The sequence below is a fragment of the Pseudopodoces humilis genome, chromosome 1 (genome assembly GCF_049639895.1).
Source record: "Pseudopodoces humilis isolate 2021_Gansu_Grassland_sample_001 chromosome 1, ASM4963989v1, whole genome shotgun sequence".
Classification (NCBI taxonomy): domain Eukaryota; kingdom Metazoa; phylum Chordata; class Aves; order Passeriformes; family Paridae; genus Pseudopodoces; species Pseudopodoces humilis.
This window is the reverse complement of record NC_142200.1, coordinates 116896593-116914714: the sequence shown is the minus strand read 5'-3', so window position 1 is coordinate 116914714 and position 18122 is coordinate 116896593. Positions and strand designations below refer to the sequence as shown.

Here is an 18122-nt window from a genome sequence, read left to right as displayed (position 1 = left end):
AGATAAAGCTATTACATTCCTGTTTCAGATCAGAAAGACATCCCAAATATTTAGTTTTAAGAAGGTGTGTTTCTGTTGGTTTCAGCAGAGCTACATTGGGATTATATTATACTTACACTAGGTGAAGGTCTAGAATTATTCTTACAAACATACTCTTGAAAATTGTTACTCTTGGCATTCTAAAAAAATTACGCAAGTAGTAGCTCTAAAACACACTTATCATTTTTTACTGTATAATTTTGTGGGAAAGGAGATCAGATTTTATTTTGTTCTGGTTTATGGTTGAATTTAGCCTGGATAGAACATGACCTATTCCTGTGAATTATTTTCAGCCTAAACACTGTAATTTTCCATGTCATAATTTGCAGATAATTTGGATAATTGCTTGGTCTCCAAACTATCAGAATCCACTATGTCCTTATTGGTATATTTCTTTGTATTGGAATCTTGAAGAATCAATGCCCAGTTACTAGAACTACTATTGTGGTGCCTACTCTTGTGAGCAATTGCACTGATATGAGAAGCACCATTGGAGTTTGGAGCTTTATAGTAGCAACAAATTCAAGGTGGATAAAAAAAAAAGACAAATTTTAAATAGTTACAATGATATGAAAATGTAGGGTAGTCTGAAATGTCTGGATCATCCAATCCAGAATATATCTGAGTGTGTCTGTATTTGCATTGTCTCTATCTGAACTATCCAGGATCAGTTCATGTGGTCTAGTCTGCATGGTCAAGGTCTTTTGAGTGGTTTCGTCCACATTGCTTCTGGCTTCCACTCAAGTACACCTTCCTGATATTTCCCTCTTGAATCTGAAATTGTAAGATAAACTACCCTGGGGTCATTAATTCCTCAGTCCTGTCTGAATGAGAATGGATACCCCAGTTGCAATAGATAAGTGTGGGTTTCAGCAAGCAGCAGCAAACTGAGGTGGGAGCTATAGCTGCATTACGCTCCCAACCAGGCAGTTGTCAGAGATGCTCGTACACTGGAGAATGCAGCAGGCTGTAGAAATTACTGTTACAGTGACTTTTTATTTTTTGACATTTAGTAATTTAAAATCCACTTAACTTGTCAGATGGATTTCCCCCAGCATATCAAAGAAAAGAAATGCCTGTTTGCGTGAGTCCAGTGGGACACTACCTTTAGTAACTTTTAGAAGCAGTTTCCTTTGCATGCTGTTATTGCGTAAAGCTTTCAGTAGAAAGGGCTTTGCTGGCTTGAGAGCTGGATGGTTTCTCCTGTCATGGATACAAAACTCTATCACAGAGACATCATTAGGAGAATCAGGGAAGGATATCAGCTTTATTATTTTTAATATCACCTCTTTCCATTTCTTCTTGAGTCATGCAGAAGGATGACAGGAACTCACTGCCTTGATGAATATGCCTGCAAATGCTGCATGTGACCATAAAATTTTCTCACTCATTTATAAACTAGATGCTTGTTTCTAAGAGTCGCTATTACTGCATATTATAAAGGATGGTTTTACACGTGAGCAGAGAAATAAAATCACTTTTTAATTTTGAATCTTCCTGGCTTAAGCTCATCATAGGACAGTCTGCTCTTACTAGGAGACAAAACTGAGTCATTTTAAAGCAATCTTCTGCATGGTTCATCTTTGTATTATCAACTGGCAAGCAGTTGTCTGTTTCTCTGTGGGCTTCTAAAATCCTCTACAGGAAATGTCAACTGTGAAAAAACAAAGTTGGGAGTTTCCCCCCCCACTCTGATACTGAGAAAACATTATTCTAGTGATTGTAAAGGCAAGATATGTCAAGATTACATTAACATCACCCAGAGCTACCATCTTCCTTAGCTGGTTCTGGCCTCTGCCACAGAAAAATACAAATGTCTCACTGCACTGGAGACTTCTGAGATGTCCTTTCTTTACTGACAGTATTATGTTTCAAGCAAATTTCTCTCCTTGTGATTTCTGACCAACATATGTATCTTAAAAGATGAGATAAAAACACCTACATTTTGCCCCCAAATTGACCATTTCATTTTTCCCTCCCTCTGTTTTAACAGGAAGTTATTTCCTAGGGAATAATTTCCCACACAGATATTCCTACTCTAGAACAATAATAATGTCTTTCAGTATACTTTAATTCCTCTTAAATATTACTGATTTTTCTCCAGAGGAACTTCTGTCTATAGACAAGCCTTTGCACTGAGACCAGAGACTATGTTTTTAAGCATAACTGAGAAAAAATGGATAACGTTATTCTTCAACACTTTTTCCCTGCAGTCCCTAATACCATTTCATTCATACTCTGAAAATTTCCAAATGTGATATATCAGTGACCTGAAAACAAGGAACACTGAAGAAAATTCTGAACTACCAGTTAATTCCACGATGATGTGCAAGTACACTGTGAAATACTGTGACTTCTTTGCCATAGGGAAATGTCTAGTATGCTTCTCAGACTGATCCAAATCTAACTTAAGTTAGAAATCAATTCAAGGATTGTCACTTACAGTGCAATGTCTCTGTTCTTGCACTTAAAAGTAGATTCCACACCGTGACAGTGCATTTGCAAGACTGTGATAAAATACAAAGAGGCACTGGCTTATGAACTCAGTAAGAACTATTTTTTCAAAACAACCAGCAGAAAAAACTAAGGATAAGTGCACTCTTTATTGGCCTGATGTGGCAGACTCATGAAGTGTGTGCAACATCTACAGGAAAATCAAAGGATGGTAAAGTATGAGAGGCCAAAATCATCTTCTGCTATTAAAATTTGCATCCATGCAGAGCCTGTAGCATCAGAGGTTGGGGCCTCTGTGTAAAATAGCTTTATGAGAATTCTGATGGTTAACTTATAACAAAATCCTAGATAGTATTAAATGACAATGCAAGGTACAGGGTATCAGTAAATTATTGATCTTTAGACTCCTCACTGCATGCTCAGTATTCCGAAGCACTGAGCACCAGAGCTTCTGTCAGCAGGGAAACTAAGGGCACTCAGCATTTAGAGGAGTGCTTGTGCTTGACAGTGTCAAAGAGGAAAACTAATGTTTACTGATAGAGTAATGAATTTAATTTATGCTTTGGTTTTGGAAATAAATGGTATTGTCTTTTTCAGAAACAGTGTCGTCTCCCCTGTCATAGATGTCATAGACTGGAAGACCTTTCAGTACTATCACTCTGTGGGCCTGCATCGAGGTGTTTTTAATTGGAAATTAGATTTTCATTGGGAGCCAGTGCCAGAGCATGAAGAGAAGGTACGACAGTCTCCCATCAGCCCTATCAGGTAACAGTCCGTCAGACAATGTGCCTTGCTCAGCTCAGCAGCAAAACTGTACAGTTTGGGTCATCTTGGGTCATCTTCCAGCTAACGAGAGAAAGGTGCGGTTACTTGCACATGCTCAGTTAATAACTCTGAAGGGGTAGTTTTTTTGTTTGTGCTGTTTGTTTTGGTCTTTAGTAATCATTCTAATTAGATTGCTGTCACACTTCCAACGTGACAAATACTTTCCACACATTGACACAACTAGAGTATAGCCTGACCAGACAAGGTGTGGAGGTTTGTAGGGAAAGCAAAAGACAGGTCATACACAGTTAAAAGAGATGTCTTAATCATGGTCTGTTTGTCTCTTGTTTTGAATGTACATGTATGTGCAATGTTCCCCACTGTTCTGAGTCTTACTTGATAATTCAGCTCTGAGCTCCCTTCCCCAAGCAAAACCTTGAATTACACTCCAGTTGTTCTTTATTTTGGTTAGATAATCAAATTAGTTCATTCAAGCTTATATGGACTTATTGAATCATTTTGTAATACTCTCTCTATGGAAATGGTGGAATTTTTCACCCTCTGTGTAATTTCTCATCCATAACTCAAGCTGTTCACTTCAAAACTGTTTTCCACACAGGAGTCCTGCAGTAGCTGGTGCAGTGGTGGCCATGGATCGACATTACTTCCAAAATACTGGAGCTTATGATTCTGACATGACCATGTGGGGAGCGGAAAACCTTGAACTATCTATTAGGGTAAGGACCTTAATTAAAACATCAAGCTGTGATAACTATTGCAATTTTAAGGAACCTGAGTGATAAAGCAAGAAGATATTTGTAAAAACAGTGCAGAACATGTGTTATGGAGACTATAACCTTCCCTGCAGAAATCTATCCCCACGCTCCACAGCCTGTCAGGACTATACAAGAACATGCAGCTGCTATGAGTTAGGAGCATTATGTCAGGAGAAGAAAGTTTTGCTCGCTATCACTATCTGCCTGAGGCCTGAGTCACTGCTTTTGGCACCCTCTGAAAGCTGCCTCTACTATTCTGGCATGTTAATATGCACCAAAGGGAGAGTAGGTTTATTTCTTTGCCAGCCTGTAGTTTTAATAGCAAATTGTTTATATTAAATCCTTTGCATTGATTTTTTCTGAATACAAAGAGTAACTGATATTGAAAACCAGTGAAAGTTGCAGGCACAAAGGGCATAATGTTTTTATTGTCCCAGACAAGGGAAGTTGTGCATCCAGATCTCTCCACTACTCTGCACTGTTTGTGAACAGAAAAACAAAAACATGTAAATAGCCATACTGGGTCAAATCAGAGGTTTGAATGCCCAGTATTTTCTCTGTCTGTGTGGAGCAATGTATGAAGAAGCATATAATAATGCTCTTGCTGTTTCCAGGATTTCCTGAAGCAGAGTCTAGAGTAAAGAAGCTTCTCCATTTCAGATAAAAGTAATCTAAATAAGGTAATCTTTTTTTGTGCTTTCACTTGTGTTTCAGACTTGGCTCTGTGGTGGTTCTGTAGAAATTATCCCATGCTCCCGAGTTGGGCACGTCTATCGAAATCACTTCCCCCGTGCTTTCTCCTATGAAGAGGCCATTGTGAGGAACAAAATCCGAATAGCAGAGACCTGGCTGGGCTCATTTAAAGAGAACTTCTACAAGCATGACACAGTAGCTTTCTTAATCAGCAAGGTAAAGACATCTGTAGAGGTTTGTTTCTCAGTTTCGTGTTGAGATAGGTGAAGGGAGAGGAATAGGAATGGGGCTGTCTGTATGCAGTCAGATGCAGGAGATAATCTTTTTATTAAACCTTTCAGTGAAAGAGCTGCCAGATCAGGAAGGAGAGAGAGAAACTTGTGCCTAAGTTCAGCCTTGTGCTGAAGTTATCACTTTGTGGAGTATAACCTCTTCAAAGGACTCCCCGACAAGCTGTGGCTTGTTTTTTCACTGATAGTGCATGGAGGGTTGTGATGTATCTTAAGTGGAAGCCTGCAGCACTGTGTGCTCAAAGGACTGTCCTAGGGGGTTCATTCTTGGCTATTGAAGGTCTTCCTCATATGGTTCCTGAGGATATTCAGTATTATTCACAGGTGAGTGGCAAGTTATAGTGTTTCTCCTGGAAAGCAACATATCTGAGTGGTCTAGTGACAAAAAAGGTGTGTTTTTTCCCCTGAAGTGATGTATCCAGAAGTAACTGAACTGAGAAAGTCAGATATCAACACACCACTATTTATAAGTTACATTTTCTTAGAAGCATGGCGCAGACATCTGACTAGACATTCCTCCAGGAATTTGGATTCCCAGCAGCCTGTAAGCCAGGACAGGCTTGCAGGCAGGTGTGTGTAGCCCTGGCACACAGCTACACTTGAACCATCTGCAGGTTACACAAAATCCAGTAACTACAGAATGGCCACACCCAGTTTTTAAGTACAGTCTCCATGGCAGATCAGGGGTGGTCAAGGAACTGTATATCCCTTGTATTACAAACAAGTAGATGTTTGTTTATTGGGAGTCTTGCAGCTGTGGGGAATGTTGTTGGTGTAGTTAATGTTGTTAATAATATTAATGTTGCTGCAGTTCTCAGAAATTCTCTAGCTCTGATACCTTTTCTTGTACTCATATTCTTTCTACAAGGCAGTGGACAAACTTGTGAGCAGTTTTGAATGAAAATGTATAATTTATCTTCCTGTTCATTTAACGATGCCATGTGTTTAAGGAGAAAAAGATTCACTGAAAGCATTTAGGCAGAGCATGGGTAGGTGCTATGCGGTTTCCTATCCATATTTGCTCCTGTGTTTCATAGAATCATAGAATCAGAAAATGGTTTGGGTTGGAAAGGACCTTAAAGATCATCTCATTCCAACTCTCCTGCCATGCATGAGGATGCCATCCACTAGATCAGGTTGCTCAGGGCCCCATCCAGCCTAGCCTTGAGCACTTCCAGGGATGAGGCATCTACAGCTTCTCCGGGCAACCAGTTACAATGCCTCACCACCCTCTGAGTAAAGAATTTCTTCCCAATAATCTAGACCTGCTTTCTTTCAGTTTAAAACTACTGCTTCTTTTTGTAAGTCCCCTTTAGGTACTGGGAAGCTGCTCTAAATTCTCCCTGAAGCCTTTACTTCTATTCAGTTTCATCAAGTGATCCCAAACTTGCTCTTCCCTTATGGGGGGAGGGGACTTCATTCCCCTTCACTCAATCAGAAGATCAGGGTCTTGAGAGAATGGAGAGCCTGACTGCCAGCAAAGACTGAGAAACACAACTCAGCCTTCTCCATATCAGTCACCACCAGTTCACTCTTCTTGGTTATAAGCAGGGAGAGGGGTTACACTCTCCTTGGCCTTTCTTTTCTGACCTATGTATTTATAGAATCCCTTCTTGTGATTCTTTGTGTCTCTTGCCAAGTGCTGTTCCAGCTTTGCCTTGGCTTTCCTGACCCCACCCCTACACATTCAAACCATATCCCTGAACTTTCCTCAGGTCACCTGTCATCGCTTTCACTGTCTGTGTATTTCTCTCTTAGTCCTCAGTTTGAGGAGCAGATCCTTGCTCAGCCATGCCAGTTTCTAGCCTGCCTTGTTCAGTTTCCTACACACCGGGATAGAGAGCTCTTGCACTGTAGGAAAAGTGTCTTTAAAGAGCTTCCAGCTTAAGGACAGTTTCCCAGGGGATCTCCTTCACCAGCTCCTTAAACAGCTGGAAGTTTGTTCTTGCACAGTTCAGGGTCTTGACTTTTTGCTCCTCACCAGGCTCACACTCCTTGAGATCACAAACTCAACAAAGGCTTAGTCTCTACAGCCCCAGGCTGCCACCTATCCTGATGCTTTAATGAGCTCATCTGCACTGGTGAGCACCACTGGCTCCAGTTGTACCTGTCCTGCATGCCTCAGTCATTCAGGGCTGGCCATCACCCAAGACAGCAGGAGCTGCATTATAGCGGGGAAAGGAACAGGACTGTATCGGCATGACTTCTCTCTTGTCACCTAGTCTGACCTCCTTACGTTCCACCAGTGGATCTGCCTCTCCAGTCAGCCTACTATTTGTAGAGCCTGGAACTATTATGTTTTCCTTTTTACTCTTATTTTCACGTATTTCTAAAAGATCCGCCCTCCTTGTCTGTGTTGCAGGTTTGAACTCCACTGGCCAGGAGCTTTGTCAGTTAACTGACTCCCAAAGGGTTATAGCCACTAGACCAAACCTTTTCAAATGGGCAGCGAGGTCTTTAAATCATTTAATAATTCCCTGAAGGCTTTTTTTGTCAGCTCAGAAGCAATTTTCCCTATTAAAAACTACAGTGACCAATGATACAGCTTCCTAGCTGTAAGCATGAGCTTTTGCCTGAGTTTATTCTAGCCAAAATACTTTTACTACTTCTGAGTATGATGCTCCCTCAAATGATCAATTTTATGATCTCTGTGTGCAGTGTACCATAACATAAATGGCCCTTTTTGTGTGTTCCTTTCTTTCACAGCCGATGTTTTCAGCCTGTCAGTGCAGTGGGATGTTATTCAAAAGGCACAAGCAAGCAAGGACATTATTGCCACTCAGCTGCGAAGGGCCCTGAGGGGATTTATTGTGCTGAGAGGGCGAGCAGAGCCACCTATGGGCCACTACAGAATTCTCTGTGAGCCTTCACCACCACCACTTCTCACTTCAGAAAACAACCAGTGACCCCCATTTAGATGGCTTTATAACCCATCTTGGTTTATGGTCTGAATCACATCTTGCACAGAATGCTTGTGGTGTGAGCATTAAACAGATGAATTAGGCTCTTCCCAGCTTTCTACTACTTCAGCCACCAGCTCTTTTGCTCCTTTTCTTGTGTGCTTTGCATATTTAATTTACAAGCACAGTTTCCTTTCAGATTGGTTTACAGGGACAATGACTTTCTTGACATTATTTACACCATTTGCAGCAAATGCACAAATGCAGACTGTAACTACAAAATAAGATTTACTTCCATTGTCTTCCTCAGCCAAAGCAGAGTCTCATAAGAAACATGTCTTTTTAGGGGAAGCATTTTACTTCTCTCTTTCCCTTTTCCAGGAAAACCTCTAGAGGACAGGTTTGTGTGATGCAGAACTCCTAAACTTTGTTGTTATGCTTATTGAATCTAAGACTGACACTAAAGTATGAGGTTCTCTTTAACATACTGCAACTGTTAAGCTTTGCCTGTAGAGTTTCCAAGGGCTGGCAAACAGTGACGTATGGAATGATTGATCCCTGCCTTTAGAGACTGAACCTCACCTTTTATCTCCAAGGCCTTCATTTGTTAGTGGTTTCCATGCTGCAAAGTCCTTTTCTTTTTTTCTTATGGATACAGAGAAATAGCTGGTCTGGGAAATAGTTATTTACGGGCAATTCTCTGCTTACATTGCTAATTCTAATTTGTGACAAAGAAATCCAGACCAGTTTCCTGGAATCCCATCCCAAACTGCACTTTTAAAAGTAGAAACATGAAGAGGGGAGATCTACTGCTGGCAAGAAAGAGGAGAGAGACTTTTAAGGATCGTTAGATGTTTTTAATATTTGGGCACTGAGAGATTTAGAAAAGCATTTTGTGTGGTTTTGAAAGCGAAGAATTAGACACATAAGTGCTTAGAGGTTTTGAGAACCCTCTTAGTCATATTTAGTGCTAAATACCCTCAAATATTCAGACTGTCAGTCCTTTGCAGAACAGATGCCTGCAGCTGCACCAAGAGTTGAAAGCATTTGTCTTTTTTCATAATAGAGTTGCTACCAGGAAAGTTGAGAGCTGATATTGTGTATTTTTAATTCAAGAAAACAGAGAAATCATACTTAAGGTTTTATGCATTTATAGCTGCAAAACTCCTTTGTTCATCAGATTTAGTAACTGTAAGATAACAGACAATAGGTGGTAGACTACATTTTGGGCTAAATTCTGTCGTCACTTATTCCCTCTGATCATAAAGGACTGACAGTAACTGGGTAATTTGGGCCGTTGCAGGCCAAGAAACTGAGATTTTATCAGCAGGAAAAATTCTATATTAAATGGCAATCTAATACAATCCCACTGAATTTCAGTGCAACAACTATCAAACTTGATCCTGACTTTTTAAAACAAAAATATGACAAAGACTGACTTATCTTGCAGTATAATAATAACTTTTAGAGAGTAGCATTTTCACAATGCTACTTCTGAAACACTTCTGTCACAATTCCAGACTGTGGCTGTTTTGGCACAAAGTTTGAGGAAGGCTATAGCTGAATCTCCCCCTTTGCATGTCATAAGAGATACATATCAGTATCTGTAACATTCAGGATAGAAAAGGTGGTAGAAATAATTCCTGTGTAGTCATTTCCACTCTTAGCATCTCTAACACAAATACACCAGGAACCTTGTTGCCCTTTCTCCCTTTCTCCATAAAGGCAGAGAAGCCAGACTGCAGCGAGCGCCTTCAGCTACAGAAGAGATTGGGCTGTAAAGATTTCCAGTGGTTTGTATCAAATGTGTACCCTGAACTCTCCCAACCTGGAGACACACCAAGGTTCTCTGGCCAGGTAAGAGAAAACACACTATAAAGAATGATCTCTTTTTTTTTGCATTGTTCAAAGACTCCAGTGTCCTGAGCACTCAGTCCAAACAGGCAATGCAACCAGGGTGGGGGGAGAAAGAAAGAGACAAAGAGCTGGCCCAAATTCTCACATAAATGTTGAAAACCAGCCAGGAACTGAATCCAGAATGTCTGACTCAGTTCAGTGTCACAGCTCAGAGGATCCTAACCTTAGGTTCTTCAGGTGCCATTAGTAAAGGAAAAGAACTGTGTTGCTCATGCAGATGGCAGAAGTGACAGCAGCCAAGATATCTCTGTGCTGACCCATGTGCACAAAGAGAAAAAAAAAAGCAGCATTTCTTCAGTCCTGCACTTCCCAAAGGACAGAAGTGATAACAATAGCAGTTCCCTGGCTGACTGTGTACAGGACAAAATATTCTTAATGTCTGGCTTGTTGGTTTTTTTTAAACAAATAGTTGATAACTATAATTCATTAAATATTAATTTATTCCTAGCAGCCTTACTGGAATGGAATTTCCCCCAACAAGGCAACAAGCTCTACTAATTAATTCACACTCAGCTATCTTTAGCCAGATTTTACTGTGTCCTTTTACTATTTTATACGCTCTTTATTTTCAAAGTTAGCTTGAGAAAAGTGTAAGAACTGAGTGTGGATCACAGGAACTGTCATGTTTCTTTTCTTCTGGAATATCTTGTGTTTTTTCTGACTACAGTGTTCTGTTGAAGTGTGATTTTCCACTAGCATAAACATTTTGATACCTTTCTTTTAATTATCACAATAGTTAAACCCAGAAGTGAATCTCTCTAATTTAAACAAAACTCACTGGGGGTAACAATGACCCTTGGAGAAACTGCCTTTTACATCACATTGGTTTGCAAGATCAATATGCAAGATCAAGTCCAAAAGAAAAAAAATAGTTCCTGATTTATGAACAAAATCATATATTATAAAGGGATACAATCACAAAATGTTAGCTGAAGGATATTTTGTATCCAATTGCAATTTATTTCAGTATAAACCTTTACTTACAGCTTTACAATACTGGTGTAGGCTTCTGTGCAGATTACAGGCCTGGAAGAGCTACTGCAGAAGGCTCTATTGAACTCTCCCCTTGCAGAGACAGTGTCACCCAGGTAATGTGTACTTTGAGTTTATATAGGCACTGTGTCAGATCTGGGAGCCATGCAGAAGACAGACACTGCAACATGTACATGGCTGGGTTGACACAAGTGGAAATACTGGCATGTTCAAAATTAGCATGTGCTAAAGGCAACAATGCCCACTCTTCCACATCTGAGTGCCACTCAAAAAATGCCAATGTCCCATGTGTCATTGAGGCAGATACCCACTCTTTGCTCCAGAAGACATCATTAAGTGCTTATTTGTTTAGTATATTTGGTAGTGTCTGGAGACCAGAAAGCTGGTGAGTAGCAAACACATAACATTTCCAGAATACTGCAGGGGTGGCAGGGGGAGAGGTGTTTCCCCATTAGTGACTAAATCTTAAGATTAATGACTAAACAGCCATCTAAGGCAGGAGGTAAATTCATTTAGACTCACTGGTCTAGCTCAGGGTGAGCTGCAGGCATATTTCAAACTGCAGCATGTGAAGACACTGTCAAAAACACCCTTCTGTTCAAATATTTATTAAACTGGAAAATTTTATGATGGGGTGGGTTTATGTTACACATAATCATAGTTCACAAAGCCTTTCCTTAGGTAAATAGTTATGCCAGGATTAGCTAGGAGGGGGGACTGCTTTGAAGGGTCAAGGCTGTTGGACCTCTGTCACTCATGTTTGGGTTGGATCTTAACAAACATGTACAGGAAATTGTCTTTAGAATTAGCATTTAAAAATGAACTGGGATGTTCATCCATCATTGTTCAAACAAATCCTCCCTTTCCCAGCACTTTGAATATAACAGCATGAAGGAAATCTGGCTTGGTTCTGCTCCGCTGCTTTGCTTTGATGTCAGACACGGGAAAGTTATCCCTCAAAACTGTACAAAGGAGACAAACAGCAACCAGCACTGGGATGTCCAGGAGGTCAGTAGTGGCTCTGCCATGGGAGAAAGGCTGATGGTGACTGTGGGATCACTGGGTGATTTCAGGATTTGTGTGTGAGGAAGGGATGAGGTACCTGAAGGGCAAATTTCACTTGTGTACCTTTTTCACATAGAAAAACTAGGATGCCTCTTGCCCACTAACACTGTCTATGTTGGTTTAGAAACAAAAACTACAGAAATCCTACCTAAAATCCTATGTCTTTGTTTTACCTGTTTGTCTTACTGGCCTTACAGGAATAGAATCAGAATGTGAAATTCTGAATGTGAAATGTGAAATGTGAATTTCAGTGGTTGTGAAAATAAGAGCAGGTCAAATCATTTCTCATTTCTTTCAGATTGGGGAAGGGTTTGGAAATCCTAACCCCTCCCAAACGAGAGCCCTTTGTGGAGCTTTTAATGGGAAACATTAAATTTTCTCCTGCATTGTAAGAGAAGAGCAAACTTCCTGTTAAAGGAATTCACTGTTTTTCAGTGAATTTTGCCCGGCAGAGCAGGAACTCCTCAACAAGACTGAAAAATGTCATGCTCTGGGACAGCCTGGGAAAACAGCAGTTACTGTAGTTGTAGGGATGCATCAATCCTCTGGAACAATCCTACTATAATTTGGTTTGATTCCTAAGGCAAGCACTGGTCCTTATGAAATGTTGTTGCCTATAGTACTGACGTTGGTGCTGATGAGAACCTGTAGCCATAGGAAAAAAGAGTGGTGGGAAAGAACTCTGCACCTACCACTCATGTTAGCTTCAAAAGGAACTATGAATATTCACCATGCTCTGGGTGACACAAAGCTAAATCCAGTCACTGTGTTTGGAGAATTGCTTAAAAAAAAAAACTTTAAAAACCAATTATTACTGGTGATATATTGTATATAAATTTTCTGAATCATGGCCTAGCTTTTACTAGGAATCCCTTACTTTTAATTTGTTCTTTCTTTCCCTTCTTCTCTCATCTTGTAGAATGGAATGATTGTCCATGTCCTTTCTGGCAAATGCATAGAGGCAGCAAAGAGTGAAGATGAGAAGGACTTGTTTCTGGGTGCATGTAACAAGAATGCAAATCAGGTGTGGCAATTTGAACGTTCCCATGGGCTACGTCAGAGGTGACTGACAAGTCTCTGCAGAGGTCAAGTCTCCAAAGTTCAACATTCCTTCTGCTTGGGATTTAAGAAGCATTTCCTGCAAGGACAAGAAAGACGTTTGTGTTTGCTGTAGCATGCAGTGAAGTCAGGAATGTCTCTTATTTAAAAGCCTGGCTCCTGGTTAATCCAGCTCTAGCTAAAATTTCTATTTATTCTGTGAAGCATGGAATAGAGACATTGTGAGAATTGATAAATTCTCAACTCTGCTATTGCAGAAGAGAGTTAAGTTTGCCCTTTGAAGGAAACATTGAAAATTGGCTGCCAGACAGCTTGTCTTCAATATATGCTGTGAGTTCTGAAGATACAGGAAAAAAAGTGAGAATTTTTGAAACTCTAAGAGGAAGCCAGCCAAACCAGGACAGGAGTTTAGCCTTGTTTTACAGTGCCCTTGACTCATATAAAACAAAGTAGGTTTTGTATGTATAAAAGTAATAGATGTTTCCACATGTAATGGCAAAAATTTTGTTTTCCAATTAGCCTGAGCCAAATTTCTACTCTCTGTGAGATTACACAGAACATAAATTAACACTTAATCAGGCACTAAATGCTCTAATTGACTTGGACTACTCACAGTCCTTGATGTTTGGCACACACTTCCTTAAATCCTTGTCCACAGTCTAATTTGGATGGGAGAATGAGACTCAAATATTAACAACTTTTTTTTGTTGTTGTTTTAATTATGTTTAAGGACAGCTCCTCCGGAAACTTTTGTAGCAGTAAGGAGGGTAACAACTTCTCTGCTTATTTGGGAATAGAAAGAATCAGCGGCATCCATTTGCTTTTGTAAAGCCATGGGATGAGCTTACTATTATTATTATTATTGCTAGTATTATTATTATTATTACAGTAACAGAAGTGCTGGCTGAAAACAGCAAGTGAAGGGAAACAGCCAGTTTCAATAGTGGCTACCTAGGAAGAAAATACTAGTTTTCTTCCATTTGCTTGCATGTTGAGTTAAGTCTTTCAAGCTGTCAGTTTTAGCCAAGAAGATTCTGCAGATTCTTGCTGTCCTGGGTCTCCAAAATGATCCTGAAAAGACCAAATTTTCTAAAGAAGCTTCTTCTGTAGAACCTGCATTGCTGCTGACTTGCTGTCTTTCAAAGGAGTCAATGAGAGATGAGGTTCAGTAACAAGAATGCTCTCACACAGTATGAACTTAGCCAAACAAACTTCCACTTCAGTATCTCATTAGGGTACTTTACTTTTTGAAGATAAAGTCAATAATGCTGACACCTTCCAAGAGCCTGCTAAGACAGAAGAACAAAGATTTGGAAGTCTTCCCACACCAACACCACATCTGATTTATAGTATAAATCAATCATAGTCCTATGCATGCATTAAAGGGGGGGGGGACATCATTAATGAAACTCACTTAGGTTTTGAATTCTTTTCAAGAGACAGAAATTTGTGGGGTTTTTTTAAATATACAGCACATTGTTCAAACTTCAGAGAAAGGAAGGAGTAACAGATTATTCTGCTCAGAGCCTTCCAGTCACCTGCTCTCTGTAAATCATAAAAATTGGTATCAAGCATATAAAATTGGTTACAACAGAGGACATGAAGAGTGTTCTCTGTGGTGTTGTCCAAAACATATTCCAGTCTCTAACCCTCTGTCTACTTTGAGTGCTACAGATTCCACACTGTGTTCAGGCATCATTTCAATCATCTTGATTACCACTTATGCTTTCTTTGATAGCATCAGAATCTATTACTATTTCTGCTGTGTCACTTAAAATTTCCTTTGACATTCTGGAATACGCTTTAATTTTCAGCTATGATGTTAGCAACCTCTTCCAGAACACAGTGATCCCTGACCACTGCCCAAATCTAGGGTGAGAAAAGAGAATTTTTTGAATTGCATAAAAGCTGAGTAAAATGCTGTTTTAATGACATGTGATTCCTTTATTTTAAATTATGAGTATGCCAGAATTTTAAATTATGTATTATTTATTATATTTTGGACACTACACTGGGAACATAATTCCTTCAGAATTTAGGTAAATGTTAAAAAATGTGTATACAAATACAGTAATTGACCACAGGTGATATTTATCACAAAGAAGAATGAGAAGAGTTTTGGTTTAGAGAGGAAATGTTTGTAATTTCAGAGACATGGACATCTTCATTTATACTACTTCTTAATATAGTGATAAAAACCTAGAAAATAAGGTTTTCTGTAGATATATGTACAATAGAAAAATATGTTACCTAATAACTCTTTGAAAAATAAAATGAAAATCTATGGCACAGTACCATTCAGAAAATAATTGTTAATGCACTTGTTTCACTTAGTAATGGAGTAAATGTGTGTTTGGTTTCCAAGGGAACTAAATTCCAGAGCATGGGCCAGAAGGGAGCTACAAGGTGGTCTAGGAGGTCTCCATAGCGAGGCAGCCAGGGGACACGGATTGTGGAGCATGCTTCCCTCTAATATAAACATAACTTACTACACACAAATTAAAAAAACCAAGGGAAACCATCTATCCCTGGTTTTCCTATTTTCCTTCCCATATGGCTTTTAAATAGATTGGTGGTTGTACCAATACTGTTTCCTCACTGTGGTCATTTAGACTTTGCCCCTGTGGTTACATCCATCAGCTAAACTCTTCTCCTCATGGAACTGGGTGCAAAAAAGAGTGCTGGCTAAGTATGCTGGTATGTTTTCCTCATTTTTACCCATCTTTCATGCAATACTAGCACACAATGATACTTTGAGCACCACAAAACATGGAATTATTTTCAATTCTTTATTTAGACAAGGTCAACATTTCAGATTCCACTAATTCCTGTGACAGGAGAGAAATGTAAGGACAAAATGTTTCATGTAAGAATTAAGCAGTTTAAACTTTGAAGGCCTCCAAAGCAGAGCTTCAGGCAAGAGCAAAGGAATTCCAGCATAACACAAATAAATATCTTATAGTGTAACTCCACCTGTTTCTTTGAATTTCGCAACCCAAGCACAGCGAGTGCTTTGAGCCAAATCCACCCATGAAGCTGAGCTAAAATGTCAGATTCAAGAACAGGTCACCTTTTGGTTGACAGCACTTACTAAAAAGCCTAGTTTATTCCTCTCCCAGCTCATGGTAAATGGAAGAAAATAAAGATTTGAAATATTACTCAAAGTACTTTTAAACCGAGCCCCAGTTGATGCCGTTGGTGTTTGTCCTGATATGTGAGGTGCCATCACTGGCACAGAGAAACAATGGCAGCATTTCTCTCCATGTGTTAATTTGAAGTCTAAACGGGGAAGGAAGGTTTATCAACCTTCATGCTAAATCCTGTAGCACAGAAATGTTGAGGGTATCTCTCAGTCCATGTGTAAGTGCTTCCAGGTCCTGCCTTGAAGATGTTTATTTAGCTGTAATACTGCCTGCTGATTAAAATGCAATAGCTTCAATTTCTGATATCCCCAGGAAAGAATGGAGCTATGTTCAGGCATCCTAGACAAGAACAGTAACAACCTAGGTTTCCATAACAGCTAGAAGGTGACATGTGAGTGAGAGCTTTTAGATTCTGAATTTGTATCTCATTTTATCTCAAGCAGTTTGATTCAAACTGCAAACATATTGGAAGAGAGTACAAAAAGGAGTGTTTTGCAAATAGGTAACATGTTTTTAAGCTCATGTTTTTAAGCTATGCAAACTGCACGTGTCTGCCCTGAATAAAGTGTATTGGTGCGCAGAGAAACATATTTTTATTTTCTTCATTGAGTTATGATTTGTTAATGCCTTATTTTTCTCATGCTGCAGCACAGCTGGTCTGCAAAAAAATCATCAGAAACCATCCAGTGGCAATACCCTCATTCAGCCATCACCTGACAGTCTTACAGAAAATTACAGGACTGTTCCCTGTCAGCATCTTAGAGGGGGTTTGACTTTGCAGACCTTTGCCATCATTTCCATTGGTTTCATTGGAATGGTCTGAATAAGAACTCCAAACGCAGCGTCTCTGGGAAGCATGAACTCCAACACACCCCTCAGGCAGCTCACAGCTGCTTATTCACCAGGTGGTTTGGAAGGATGTTTTGGAAAAACAGTCCGGCTACATGACTTGGAATAGCAGCCATAGTGGTTTTGCTATCTTTCTTACCGCTAATTATTTTTTTATTTTTTTTTCTTAAATTATCTATCACTCTTGGGGATGATTATGCTTTAGACACATGGAACAGGATTCAGCTCTGTTAACTGGGGGCACCTGAACAGTAGTCACAACTAAGGTAGTTGTCTAAGTTTCTCCTACTGGTGAGCAGAGAACAGTTCCAGATGTAACCAGTGACAAGTATTTAACCAATATGTGTAAATCACTAGCTTGCTTTCTCTACTGATTAGAGAGGCGTTCTTGATTAATTTAGATGTCATGTATAAATTTTAAACTGGAGTTAAGTGGAAGGAAAATAATCCTAAAGTGTACCCAGGCTAAAATCCCTTCCAGGAGCCCAGCTTCAATGCCCAGCTCTTCCAATTCCCCCAGGGTCTGGCTTTAGGCACAGAGATGAAGGCCAAGAACAAACGTGCTATCATTTGCAGTTTCCTCAAACGAGTTAAATCCAACAGCACACTTTTCCAAGACAGCTTCTTTGTTCACAGACTGAGAGACCACACTGTGTTTTGGATGCTTTGTTAAAGCATGATCTAGTCCCAAAGGAGTAAGGATTTAAATTTTCAGAAGTGTCTCTATAATACTTTGAAGATGTTAACTCTAATATTAATATTAAATAATAATTCTAATATATAATTCTAATAATTCTAATATTAATAATAAATCTTCTGTATCTTTCTGCTGACTAGGCTGGAAAGCTGCAGCAGAATTTTCACAACACAGAACAGATACAGGTTCCAGGATTGTTTGCAAGCTTGAACCTAAGTTACAGACAGACCAGTCTGAGGGCTGAATGCATTACTCAGTTTCTAAGTAGCTGCACAATGACCTTTCTTAGAGTCTATGGCCTTTGCTAATACTATCGTGATATTTATGTACACCAATGGTAATGTTGTGTTACAAATTGAGAAAAAGGTGAAAGTGATTAACTTTTCTAAAATTTGCATATTATAAAAATACTAAATATAATATATTTTGTGCAATTACTCAAAAGATTGCTCCTGCATTTATTAGTCCCTCAGTCTTACAGA

The 18122-nt window shown here is 39.5% G+C and overlaps 1 protein-coding gene across 3 annotated transcripts in view; it reads left to right on the top strand.

Annotated features, from left to right (window-relative positions):
- GALNT15 (polypeptide N-acetylgalactosaminyltransferase 15) overlaps positions 1-16680 on the top strand; it is a 30105-nt gene extending 13425 nt beyond the window's left edge. For all 3 annotated transcript variants that reach the window (XM_014248605.2, XM_014248606.2, XM_005518928.3), the window contains exons 5-11: positions 3091-3258; positions 3878-3995; positions 4749-4943; positions 9643-9774; positions 10821-10922; positions 11698-11835; positions 12812-16680. In XM_014248605.2, the coding sequence (XP_014104080.2) occupies positions 3091-3258; positions 3878-3995; positions 4749-4943; positions 9643-9774; positions 10821-10922; positions 11698-11835; positions 12812-12958 (1000 nt within the window). In that variant the 3' untranslated portion in view covers positions 12959-16680. The remainder of the gene's footprint in view (positions 1-3090; positions 3259-3877; positions 3996-4748; positions 4944-9642; positions 9775-10820; positions 10923-11697; positions 11836-12811) is intronic.
- The last annotated feature ends 1442 nt before the right edge of the window (positions 16681-18122 follow it).